Source organism: Triplophysa rosa, linkage group LG13 (assembly GCF_024868665.1).
Source record: "Triplophysa rosa linkage group LG13, Trosa_1v2, whole genome shotgun sequence".
Classification (NCBI taxonomy): domain Eukaryota; kingdom Metazoa; phylum Chordata; class Actinopteri; order Cypriniformes; family Nemacheilidae; genus Triplophysa; species Triplophysa rosa.
Window position 1 is genome coordinate 23,719,748 of NC_079902.1, and position 13,566 is coordinate 23,733,313.

Genomic DNA, 13,566 nt, shown 5'->3' on the forward strand with positions numbered 1-13,566 from the left:
GGAACTGGCAGCAGACTGACGGTTAAAGGGGAGGAGTTAACGGATGCTCCGCCCAAGCCGTCTAACATACGTCATTTGACATGGATAGTCATTACAGGACGGAAGTGCATTTTCAGATTTTAACTGAAGATTATGAGGGCACACAAATTTAAAAAAGAGAAAGACCCACATTGATCAACTATTTACAATAAACACCGAAAATTTTCATGAAAAAATAGGCATTGTCATTTTTAATTACACTGGGACTTTAAGAACCTAAGGGAACAAAATAAAACAGAAACAGTGAAGTCTGGCTCATATAAAGGTGGATTTTCTCTGGTCTCTTTCTCTCTCTTTCTCTCTCTCTCTCTCTCTCTCTCTTTTTCTATCGATGAACAGAATGTCTGTTTTTCAGCGGAGCGTCTGTAAAATCACAGGCTAATGGCTTCAGTCGTGTCACATTTGTAATGAGAGACGGGCGATTAGAGAACAGCGGCTCTCCTCTGCAGGACGCTTCTGCTGTTTCTACACAGTTTGGCACGAGAAAACCTTGAAATCTGTTTGCTTGATAACTGATGCTGCTAATACACAATACAGAGAGAGCTGAAGAGAAAAATCATCCTGTACTCCAGTCTGAAACTTCATCTCGTGTGTCACAAACATTCATTTTACATTATAAATGCTTTTATCTAAAGTGACTAACACTGCGTCACAAATCGTGTGCTAAACTTCGCTTTATCGCACAAGTTCATAAGTTTTCATTTAGAAATCTCACAGGCGGAAGAACAAACCCGAACCAAATCTAGAGCCCAGCTCAACAATACAATCGCACAATGTAAAGCACAAACACACACATTTAAACACCATTGATCAAAGCTTGACAAAACTATGTAAATAAATGTGGTTTTTGTTAAAACATTATACTAAAATATATCTGAGTAGTTAACAAATAAAACATACGTGTGTCCTATGGTGAATGAAGCAGATAAATCTCTCTTATGCTATTAAAGATGATATAAATATTAATGATATAAAATAATATACTGGATTATTAACAGTTTGTTTTCTAAAGCTTTGCTGTCACAAATGGTACAGTTTATTTGTCTACCCATTTAAAAAAATGACATCTTTATGGGGACATCTATACCTAAAACTGATGATCTATTTTTTGACATATATATATATATATATATACTGTATATATATAATCTTTTCATTTAATTCTTCATCTTGCTCATCATCAGACTCATCTTGCTACCCTGGCTCACACGCTTCAGTTTCACATTTTAAATCCGCAAACAATTTAACGAATGAATTTTAATTGGCCGTCCATGTTTCATTGTTGTTATAGTTGTACTTCTCTTAAACTCTTCTATTTCAATTGAAAAATCTTTATAGTTATCACTCTTGGTGTGTGCACATCCTTAACAAAGTTGAGAAAACTTCACGAGGATGATGATGATGAAGAAAAGGGATATGATTGAAACGGGCTCTGACGTTTGTATCTCAGCATATTCTTATAACAGCAGGAAAGCGCGTCTAACAACATCTCGTTTCTCTTTCCCAACTTCCACAAGGCTTCATTTGACACCCATTTCTCCGTTTCCGCCTCCAGACAAGCTGAATTGCAGTTTGGAAATACATTTGTGACAACAGCCCACCATTTATTCTGTCAGTCCACATAAAAAGTGACCCAGATGAGAGATTTCTCCAATGTTCAGTACAAAATCCCTTTACCTTGCCGTACTAAATCTACGAGCCCTGAGAGCAGAACGCTTATCTCTGCAGGAAAATAAGAAATGTTGACCTTCTTTAGCAGAAGCGAAACTTTTGGCTTCAATAACACCTGTAAGAAGAACTAAAGGAACCGGACCGTTAGAGGACATCTGACGTCTTGCAGCTGAGAAACAAACTCAACACGATCACTTCTCTATGCTCTTATGCCACCTCGCTGGGTGATCATGTCATGTTGGGTTTTTTGACAATCTTTCTACAGCTTTTCTACATCATCAACGCAAAGGAAACTAAGGTGCAGCTTGTATAACTCATAATGAATCTCTAACAGGGAGGGCACGGTGCGTTACATTTCACTCAAATCTAATTGTACATCAGTAAGTCATTTCATCCCTCCGCTGAATTTCCTTTTATTATAACCGATAAAGTCACAACTCTTATTAAACGAAGATCAAAACACCATCAAACTGTGACCCGGAGCCCGCCCGCCTGCCCCGCAGCCTCCATTATGACATCATCATAAGTGCCAGCGTGTGAAAATCGATGACGAGAGCGTCTCTACGGCAACAAGAGCGGCACCGCTGTCTGACTCATGTTCTTAAAGAACTGGTGATGGGGCCACTGTGTCTGTTTTCATTCTGCACAAACACACACACACACGGGAGAGGAGAGCGCCGGCGATGGTGTCAGACACAAGATGACGGGGTTAAACTGCTCTGAACGTCATCAAATAATAGAAGTGAGCTACATTCATGCCACATTGTCTGAAGGCTTCCTTGCATCAATTATCTCACCCCTCATGGAAAAATTGAAGTGACGGTATCAACAGGAACAACACGAGGGACCGACGCAACAAACTGTTTGAGTCATATATTCAGACACATGTGCTGCACTGCCGATGATGCCCAGAAGCGCTAACAGTCAATCAGAAAGAAGTCAGGTCTGGGTGTGTAATAAATGTGATTCTTGACCTTGATCTGATAACCAACAGCACAGATGATTGACTGATCTGTATTCGAGGTCATGGTGTCACACAGGTGAAGAGAGCAGAGAGCCGGCCAGTGACTGTGGATGTGAATTAGAGATAGATCAAGACTGCCATCTGCTGGACACTCAGAGGAGACCATGACATAACACATTCCCTACATGTGCATCAATCTGTGCAGATTAGACACAAGACCTGACCTTAAATCACAGATGTGAGATTGTAAATGAGAACTGTGGCAAGAGACATACTGCTGATACATCAGACGAAACGTCAGAGGACCCAACATCAACGACAGCGTAACCCCTGTCTATAATGAATTCTATCAAAATCTTGACGTACACCTGTAAGCAACCCCCCAACGTGTCCTAGCAAGCTTTCGGAACAATGTAGTAATCACATATATTTTGAATGCCCTAATAATCACTCGGAACACTTCAGAAAGCAATGCCTTGGCAATTATATATAAGAGGGTTGGTTTTTTTCATGCGACTCACTGTATAGAAAGTGCAGAATATTTCGAGCTGTTGATCTTTTACACCACATGAGTAAACAAACCAAATGTGCGTGATGTACCTTTATTCGGGGCATGGTGACGGTGGGCGCTCTGGCTTTGGCGATGAAGCTGTGGGACGAGCCCCTCTCCACCACGTGTCTGGTGTAGGGCATGAACCTGAGGCCATCAGAACCAAACACAAAGTCTTCTCTCAGAGCATCAACCAACACGATCACAACCCGTCTGAACACCGGCCCGGGGGATTCACTGGAGTTTGTGCCACTTCCTGCAAAACATATCAAATATAGAACACACGCATTATTACTGTATATACACACAATATTAAATTCATTGTGTCTTTTTTATATAGGCTGACTTCAGGTAAACTGGGACACTTTTGTACATCAACATGACTGCACCCATTTCTAACCTTTTGTGCATGTATTGTGTTAAATGTGTGTCGATTCGTGCACAGAATGTCTAATTGTATTCTGCACATGGTGAAATGACAACAAAAAGTCATTTGATTTAAAGACCACATTTTTTCAAAAGCTACACAACACAAATATCTTCATGCCCAAGGGCACCGTTCAGATTTGAGCCTACAAGAAAAAAAGACACAATAAAAAATGTATTCAATTTTTATATATTACTGTTTTTAAATGAATATAAATCAGCATGATTAAGCACCCCCTGTCACTACTGAATTATACATTTTATTTTACTCTAAGCCTTACTAAATAATTGTACATTCGTTATTAAAAAGCAATGTTAATAACAACCCTAATAACTTTTAGAATAAAAATATCATCACGTTTACGAAGGCTCTGTTACCTGTAAGTGGTTCAGCAGGAAGATCCGACGCTTTGCTCTCGGAAGAAAGGGAAGATTTGACAGGAACAGGAAAGAATCCTCTGAGGAAGAGAGCGATGCTCAGAACCTCACACATGACACAGAGTAACGCAAACACAGATGAACTCAACCTCATGATGAACATTAATGTCACTCTCACAACATAAACACTCGAGATCTACTGACTCATATCTCATTTAACTACAAAATAACATCATGTCGATTATGAAACGACATGAAATCTGTAGCTGTCAGACAGAGAAACTCGATGAATGAAGCGTCTGGAGGATTAGTGTTTTGAAATTCTCATTTCCGCGTTGTGACGTAGACGCCACTACGGCAGCGCGAGAGGATCAACACGACCGCCAAACTACACACGAAAGTGCTATTTAATATTATTTTATATGCCCGTGTGTATTTTAATATACACGTTAATGTGATTTTATGACTACATCTCCGTTAATGTAGAGTGTACCATTATTTTAATATATAAAAATGCGCTTTGAAATACTTCGGCCTGTTCTGTTTTGAGCCTGTAGAGGGAGACAACGGTCTGCAAACAAATTACAACTTTGACAGTATAATGTAGGTAAAACATGTAAATGTTAACTTCGCTAATGTTAAAACCCACACTTATTATCTAAATTACAGTTTTAGTCCTGAACGAAACAACAGAAATCTAGTGGATTTAAAGGGATCTAGTACAATGGGGAATTGTATTGGTTTTGCAAACTCGAATGGTCTCTACAGTTCACGGGTCGTAGTGATGTTACGTTCTGTGCCGATACGAGGCTTAGGAGCGTGTCGAGAAATCCCGGATGCTTTCAGTGAAGCGCGTATCGAGGCTTGTATCGCTTTAGACCAATGACGTCATAGATGACGTCTGAAGCCTAGCTTCCGCCCGAGTGGTTCAGTAAGCGGTTCGAATCTTGCCGCGACATTTTGACAGCTATAAAAACGAAGTACCACAAGCACATTCACTGCCCTCTGCACAGTTAAGCCCAGACACTTTCCAGTTTTAGAATAATAATATTGCCCCTTCTGCCTATTATGACCAAATAATTGATTTACACACATTTGATAGCCCCATTCATTTCAAGCCAATACGTTTATTACACAGTTATGTTATACAATCATTATATACCACCAGAAAATACACATTATATTGATACAAACAGATTAGTCTATGTGTAAATTGTTTTTTCTTCACCGTTATTTCTAAACCTTAACTGGGGCAAAATAAAGTGTATCACAGACCACATCAGGCACATCCAGGGGCGGACTGACCGGTAGGACATTCTGTCAAAGTCCAGAACGACCGTCCCACCGTAACCAGGGACGGATTGGCGGACGTATTAAAAACGCGAATGCACACGTTGTGGGCCAATGTGGGCCGAATAATCTAGGGCCGAATTTGCTTCCCAGTCCGCCCCTGGCACATCTGTAATGTATCTGCTTGTTTTACACTCTTTGGCCAGCAGGGGGTATTGTGAGCAAATGAAGCCTCGAGAAATGAACCCTTTTGTGAACCACTTGGCTGAAAAGCTTCAATGCTTCATCTCGCCACCACTTTGTGTTGGGTTTTATGGGTGGGATGCATTCTGGCAGATGGGTGGGAACCAGTGACACCATATAAATCCTACTGGAATGAGACACAAAACACGCAACATTGAGGGACTTTGTAATGGTTTTAATGATAAACAGCTAATGGTTCATAATGGTGTCTGTAATGGAAATGCAAACGTAAAATTACAAATTGTAATGGAAAACGTTAGAATTACGTGTCATTTTTCTCCGTGACATGTTGAGGGGTTTATTTTTATTTTAAACTTACTTTGTCTCTGGAAGACTTTAATGTGCTTAAGCATCAACATACTATCATAAAACACCATACAAGCAACACATGTGGTGTACTACTGCATGATTCTTGTGTTTGCTGTGCTATATTGTAACATTCTGATAGTTATCAGATGACCGCATGATGACTTCTCTCCTGAAAGCATGTTCTGAAAGTAAGTAGTTGATGGGGTTGAGACTACAGTGACTGCAGGCAATAATAAGCACCCACTGCAAGGCCTGAATCAAACCATACCGCTCGATAGTGTTCATGTAACCTTGAGTATGCAAGACGATGAGGAACAGTACGATGTTGAACGCTGCCCAGAACAAGAACTAAACAAACACAACAGCCAGCAGGGTTAACACAACTATGATCAGAGGTATGATCAAACTCAAGAGATTCACGTTTAGAAGAGTAAATGACATCCAGATACATGATACATGATGCTCGATAGGACCCTTGAAGCTCACGGCTAAAAACCACATCAGGTAGAGATGCGAGCAGGCTCAGTATCTGCACAAAACCAATCTTTTTTTTAGTCATTGTCCAACGCTTCAGTGGGTAGAAGACTGTGATAGCGATGCACTGCTGTAAGGACCATAAAGAAGATGTCATGACTCAATGTTTAAACAGGATTTAAGGTTAAAACCGCTGTATTTTCCACACACCGTGCATGTTTGTATCTCCTCTTTGCTCCGCCTCTCTGAAACACACAGATGTTTAACAAAGCTCATGGCTCTGAAAAGCGAGGTGTGCTGTGATTGGCCAGTTCACCAGTGTGTAGTGATTGGTGGAATACTGCAAGCGTGTGAGGGAAATGTGACGCCTCTGACCATATTTGGAACATCAGGTTCCTCTTCAATTGTACTGACAGGTACACCACCTTACTTGTGTCTACATTTGGGCGGTCTTAGTCAAATCAGACCACCAACTGATGTAGATTTGAGGGGGTGTGGCTACACGAGGTGTTTCAGGCAGGTCTGGGTGAGCGTTCGCTTTTACATAGAATGACTCTTTTGTTCCCACACTTTCATTTCTGCAATTTTACACGTCTCATACGTGCATGAGCAACTCATAACACACCAAAGACACAGAACAACACGTGTTCACGCCATATGACCCCTTTAAAGATGCATCTTGACAACATCTGACCATACAGTGACTTGAATGTGAGCCACAGTACCAGAACATTCCCAATGACGCCAATGATAAAGACTGTGCTGTACAGGCCGGCTACAAACACTTGAAACACTGCAAAACCTTAAACAAAACAAAACGTCAAGTCACTAGACAAATGTTTGTTTTATTCTTTAATGTCTGACAGTATAACCATGAATCATTCCCTAATTTATGGTACATCCGTTGTAAAAGCAATAAGCCGTGTGAAGCACTGGGTTACAGGGCATTTTATAACAGCTTATCACATGGCTTATTGCTTTTATAAAACGGTTATTCCATATGCGTAGCAAGGTTTCATAAAATAAAGTAAAATAAATTATATTTAGGCTGTAATGCGGTCAGCCGTTATAAATCGGGGTATTTTATAACGGCTTAGAACTCGGCTCAGCCAATCAGAATCAAGGACCAGAACTGGCCGTTTTACAATAGTTTATATTGAGTGTATTTTACCATTACATCATTTACAAATTGACAAAACTGAAACTATTTACACAGACTGTGGAAAGTGTTGAATCTTGACAAAGCTCAATAGTTGTAGACCAATATTGCAAAAAAAAGTACGAAATGAAACCTGCAAAAAATAGTCTACACACAAGGACTTAAGAAACATTCAATATAAAAGGGAAAAAATGAGAATTAAAAAAAACTTACTGCTGTCATTAAACTCCTCCATTATGTTTCAGATCCAACAGTCCAGTTTGTGAAGTATGAGTTTTGTCCAAACGTTCTACAGAGAAGGACAGACAAACATTGCTAATGAGGCATCTATGCGTACTGATCTATGATTCAAAATGATGTGTTCAGTTCTGTCATATTTCAGTGACTTATTACCTGATGGATTGTGACATCATGTGAAGATCTGGCAGGCTGTCGGGGTAGATCCACAGACCTTGGATGTTCTGTATGACCGGATGTCAATGAAAAATACTGCATCAATCCCACAATTCCATGAACGCCACAAAAACACTGGAAGAGCACCCTGCCGTTTAAAAGCACTAAAGTGAAAAACAACCGATTGTAAAGTGTTTTTACAGTCATTTGAAGTGCAAGATGTCTCATGCTAAACACATCAGACTGTTTTCTGTACAAGACCAAAGATCATCTTTTTGAATCAAAAAATGAACTCAAATCAAAACCAATTTTCATTCATTACACTTGGAGCAAACAGTATTTGCAACATTGAAGACATGACACGTTGCGGATCGTCTTTTGTCATTTATTGCTTATAAATGCTCTAGTCTATTGTTGGTAAAAATAAAAATCTATAATAATAATAACATCACAAACGAAACCTTCACGATAACTGTACATGACATATTGCACGATTAAAAGCCTTCATAGTGATCACAATAATACGTGAAGAGTTCACCGAGCTCTGTCGTTCACATTATAAAGCACACGCTCCTCTCTGAAGAAAGAGATCATAAAGAGAGAGAAGAAGACGGCAGATGGCAGTGACGCGTCATGTTCCTCCCACCTCACCAGAGAAAAACACATCAACACAAACACATTCATGTGAGATCCAGCACTACACAATCAAGTGTTTGAGAAATCAAAAGACAGAGTCATCCGTGAGAGAGAAGAGACATGTGAACGAGAGGTGGTGATGTCATCCGATGTTCAGGTCTGCCCGGCCTCCACCTTCAGCTCAGGATAGAGTTCTTTCAGAAGCATCTCCAACAACACCTGAACGACAGAAAGACGGCGGTTAATCCACCACTATTTTTGATTCTACATCACATACAGTACATTCGTAATGATCAATAATCTTTTTTTGCAGTGCATTCTGGGATTGTATTCCCTCTGAAGGACGTGTACAGTGGTTATCATGTCTTTGGGCTTTATCTTCTCCATGGGAGGGCGCTACAGTATATTACTATTAGGGCTGTCAAACGATTAATCGCGATTAATCGCATCCAGAATAAAAGTTTGTGTTTACATAATATATGACTGTGTACTGTGCATAATCATTTTGTATTTATTAACACATACACATATATGCATATATTTAAGAAAAATCAAAAAATGTATAAACATTTATTTATAATAAATGAATGATAAATAAATATCAATTATTGGTAAATATAAATAAATATATTTAAATATTTCCTAAATATGTATTCATGTGTTTGTATTTATAAATACAAAACTATTATGCACAGTACATAGATATATATATTATGTTAACACAAAACTTTTGTTCTGGATGCAATTAATCGCTATTAATCGTTTGACAGCCCTAATTATTATTAAACTAGATATCAACAAAATGCTTCGAAGCAAACTACAGATCATCACACAAACGTGAAGACAATTCATGGACTACACCGGGAATAAACATTAATAACACATATAGAGCTTTACCAGACAATATACTGTATGTATTTTGTTATATTAATACATTATTTCTATATTACACAACTTCGCTTATGAGAATAAAATTCTCCTGGCTTCAGGAGCTATTTGCAGTACTTTTACTTTCACTTCGAGTCCGTGTCATGAGCGCTTTTCCACAGATCAGCAGACAGAAAGAGAATGTCTGGAATCTACAGACCACAGGGGTCAAAGGTCACGTATTCATGCCTTTTTAAACAGGATACTTTATCACCCTTGTTTTTATTCCAAACGTTCCTCAATGAGAAATATAATAAGAGTTTATTTCCAAAAATCATGTTTTTATTGTGTTAGTTAGCTGTTTTTTGTTTGTTTGGCTTAAATCAAAACAAACCAACTGCAGATTGAATGATATTCATTGGAATGCACAATAAAAAAAACATGATTTTTGAACATTTTTAAAAGCAGAGTTGTGTCTTTTTGGAAATAAACGATATTCTCTGCACAATGAAATCTTAGTTTTAGAAGGACGTGGGGTTTATTTCCAGAGAAATAGAAGTTTCCAGAAGTTCACGAGAGCCTCACGTAGAGCAGATGTTTGTTGGCTCGGGCCTCCTGAAGAGCGTTGAAGATCTTGATGATGCCGTATCTGGCATTCTGCTGACCCACCAGATTCTGAAGAACATCTACACAACAACAGTTACACTATCAGGCCATATCAACCACAAACCACTTTTATTTTAGATAACTGAAAGCACACATCAAAAATACTGAAACAAGGACCTGTGTGAAATATTACTGTGAAGAACGGTTTCTTATATTAAATCAATATCTGTGCGTCTTTGAGCTCAGTTGAGTGATATTTTATGTTTTAACATTTATTTTTATACTTTTATACTCCCATAATACTAAAAGCAAAGTTGCTCTGTCACCTGGAATATTATCCAGAAGTTTCTGTTGTGCCCTCTCCTTGGTTTCCCTGCGTTCGCTCTCAGAGCGGCTTTTGTTATGAGGAGCCAGTTTCCCGTCGGGCCAAAACGTGTCACGGAAAATATTAATGTAGTAAACCAACATCTGCTCATTGAAAATCCAGTTGACCGTGTCTCTGATCTGCCTGCGCAGAAAGAGATTCACATCTGTTTAATATACATCAACATACTGAACACACTTTCAGCGATACACAAATCCAAACACAATATTCAAGAGCTCTACTTATTCATACCACTGCGCAGATTAAAAATGAAATCAATCGAACTGCAGTCGGGCTGTTTTGATTAAGTTATATAAAAACATAAAATAACAAAAAATAAGCTAACTAGCACAGCAAAACATATTTTACTAGCACATAACAAAAACACATTTTTATGTCGTCTGTTTTTGCAAATAAACGCTTGATGTCTGCAGGGGTTGCGGTTTTATTCCTGCAGTAATTCTTACTTATTGATGGTCCTTCCAAATGTGACTTGAACAAGTGCTATCAGCGTCTTCCTCACCCATTTGAACACTACACAGAGAGAGAAACACAAGAAATGAACTGATCAAAAATATTAAAAAACAGGAACAAATAGATCTGAAGCAACACAACCCTGTCCAATCACACAGTTTATATGGAGTGAATTAAATGATTTGTTTTTTTATCCATCCATTCTCTCTCAAACCAACAGAACTGTTCACTGAACTTCTTCAGTTTGATTTATTTTGCACTTTCTGTAGATCTGAACCAGATTAAAATGTCAAGAAGTGTAAAGTGCTGGGCCGTCTTCAGTGTCACATCCGTCACACTGATAAAACATTCTGTGATAAACTGATAAGCACATGACTCAAAGATGTGGTTTAGTTTTCACACCCACAGACTTTATTATGAACCAGATGACTTATGAGGTGAGAAAAACAGCAGATTCATCTTGCACGCATTACATTTTATCCCCTACCCCTAACCCAACCCCTAAACCTAAAGATCATAGAAAACTTTTTGCATTTTTAGATTTAAAAAATATATTGTTCTCTACAATTTATAAGCTTTTGTGCCCCTGGGGACCTCAATTTTGGTCCCCACAGTGACACGAGTCCCCATGTGTTGGTGTGCGTTCAGGTTTGGGTCCCCACCGGGATATACAAACATGAACACACGTACGCACACACACACACACTCACACTCACACTTACGCACACACACACGGTGTGTTTCACCCTATCCCTTTTATAATCCGTTTTGTTCATGGTGGCCAAAACATATCATGTCCCCACAAAACAAGGTTTACCAGGAGCACAGACATGTGGTGTACTCACTGCCCCGGAGTTCAAAGATTTCTCCGATCAGCATGAAACAGGGTTCAGCCAGAGCATCTTTCTTTCCATCCGTCTCCTCGCCGTAATCCGACAGATCACTGTCATCGTCCGCTTCATCCTGACACACACACAAAACCATCCTGCTCAAATCCACAGTCCGGCCAAGAGTGTCATGAGATGTGTGTGAATGATGTGCGTGTACCTCTTGATGTGAGAAGAAATCTCCCGGCAGTCTCTCCAGGAATGAGGCGAGAGAGAAGGAGGATTTCTTCTGGATGTCGATGACCTTCAGATGTTCTGGAGACGGGCTCAGAAAGGCATAGAGAGCTTCGCTCTGGCACATGCGCTCATCCGTCAACACTTTCTATCGCAGACACACGCAAATAAAAGACCTCATCTCAAAACCACCGTCCGGAAAACAGAACTCACGCATGAGAAGTGCACTTCACAAAACCATTACGCCGGGTTCAGGAACTCACCTGTAAAAACGTGTTGAGCTGAGTTTTGGATTTGTCCAGGAACTTTTGGTCGATGGATTTAAAGGGCAGTTTGCTGAGCGAGGGAAGCTGCACTTTCTTCAGTGACGGAAAACACTGCGGAAAAGAGAACAGCATCACTCACGTCTGAACGGAGAACACACGCCGACGGCTCCAGACACACACATCAGCCGTACCTCCGTCAACTTCCTGTGCAGAGCCTGAAACTCGCTGAGCTTCCGGACGACGCTCCAGCAGGTACTCTGAGAATCATCTCTTTCTGAAAGACTCACGGACACGGAGTAACACGCCATCTGCTCTCCGTTCTCTTCAGAAGCCTGAAACACACACACACATCACATTACAGAGACAAATTCACAGACAATATTACACAGACAATATTACATCAACAAAATCTCATGAAGAATATTACACCAGAATCGAAATTTCACATTTCATTACTTCATGAGAAAGATGTTTTTCTGGAAGCCTGACAGAAGTGGCTTCCACAAACAAATCAACGCAGGTATGAAAAGACCTTTTCACCACATATCTGCACATCTCAATATTCAAGTGAAATGTGGATTGGGGTCAGTGCAGAATGAACGGAACGGACCTCTGTGCCGTGGATTACGGCTCTCCACGAGCCCAAGTTCTCACACCAGCAGTCTGTGCGTGAGATGTGAAGCTGCAGATCGCCGTGTTCCTTCTCCATCGCTCCGATTTCATCCTTCAGCAACGCCACGATCTGAACACAGATCTGCACATGACTCTCTGAACTACAACACGAGAAGACTCAAACTCTGAGAAATCAATCCCTGCTCTAATGGACGCAATCCAACCACACACATTTATACATTTAGCAGACGCTTTTATCCAAAGTGACTCACAGTACATTAGAAATAGAAAGTATCTGTGTTTCCTGGAAATCAGACCCTTCATCTACCACAGTTCTGTCTTTACAAATCTCAAAATGGCTACTGGTCATTCGTGACACTGATATTTGATGTGCATCGAATCAAACGAACTGAAAAGACTTTGGGACGGCACCTTCTTATCGGGCCGTGGGGCGTTCTGAATGGAGCCGAGGGCCTGACGTTTGTACTCCAGTCTCTCGTACAGCTGCTGGAGTTTACTGGCGGCGTAACTGGCCTGTTTATTGATACCTTTACTGCCTTCGTCCAGAAGCACGTCGCCCCCCTCCGTCACCGGACCCTGCACGTGACACACACACAATACACTTCATACTTTAGGCTACAATGATTAGTCATTGAGAGAGAGAGAGTGAGAGAGAGAGAGAGAGAGAGACAGAGAGAGAGACAGAGAGAGAGACAGAGAGAGAGAGAGAGAGAGAGAGAGAGAGAGAGAGAGAGAGAGAGAGAGAGAGAGAGAGAGAGAGAGA

The 13,566-nt window shown here is 40.2% G+C and overlaps 2 protein-coding genes across 4 annotated transcripts in view; both read right to left on the minus strand.

Annotated features, from left to right (window-relative positions):
* Positions 1 to 8,175, minus strand: part of pigg (phosphatidylinositol glycan anchor biosynthesis class G) — a 71,765-nt gene extending 63,590 nt beyond the window's left edge. The window contains exons 1-3 of one of the 3 annotated variants that reach the window (XM_057348925.1): positions 7,897 to 8,175; positions 7,717 to 7,792; positions 3,275 to 3,480 (exon numbers count right to left, since the gene is read on the minus strand). In XM_057348925.1, coding sequence (XP_057204908.1) covers positions 3,275 to 3,480; positions 7,717 to 7,738 — 228 coding nt within the window. In that variant the 5' untranslated portion in view covers positions 7,739 to 7,792; positions 7,897 to 8,175. Of the gene's footprint in view, positions 1 to 3,274; positions 3,481 to 4,028; positions 4,377 to 7,716; positions 7,793 to 7,896 lie in introns of those variants that run through there. The other 2 variants (XR_008964125.1, XM_057348924.1) reach the window with 2 other exon arrangements.
* Positions 8,176 to 8,267: 92 nt separating this feature from the next.
* snx25 (sorting nexin 25) overlaps positions 8,268 to 13,566 on the minus strand; it is a 27,366-nt gene continuing 22,067 nt past the window's right edge. Inside the window, exons 10-19 of the mRNA XM_057348926.1 lie at positions 13,215 to 13,379; positions 12,781 to 12,912; positions 12,362 to 12,502; positions 12,168 to 12,281; positions 11,891 to 12,052; positions 11,689 to 11,806; positions 10,837 to 10,903; positions 10,332 to 10,513; positions 9,985 to 10,085; positions 8,268 to 8,751 (exon numbers count right to left, since the gene is read on the minus strand). Of these exons, the coding sequence (XP_057204909.1) occupies positions 8,686 to 8,751; positions 9,985 to 10,085; positions 10,332 to 10,513; positions 10,837 to 10,903; positions 11,689 to 11,806; positions 11,891 to 12,052; positions 12,168 to 12,281; positions 12,362 to 12,502; positions 12,781 to 12,912; positions 13,215 to 13,379 (1,248 nt within the window). The 3' untranslated portion in view covers positions 8,268 to 8,685. The remainder of the gene's footprint in view (positions 8,752 to 9,984; positions 10,086 to 10,331; positions 10,514 to 10,836; positions 10,904 to 11,688; positions 11,807 to 11,890; positions 12,053 to 12,167; positions 12,282 to 12,361; positions 12,503 to 12,780; positions 12,913 to 13,214; positions 13,380 to 13,566) is intronic.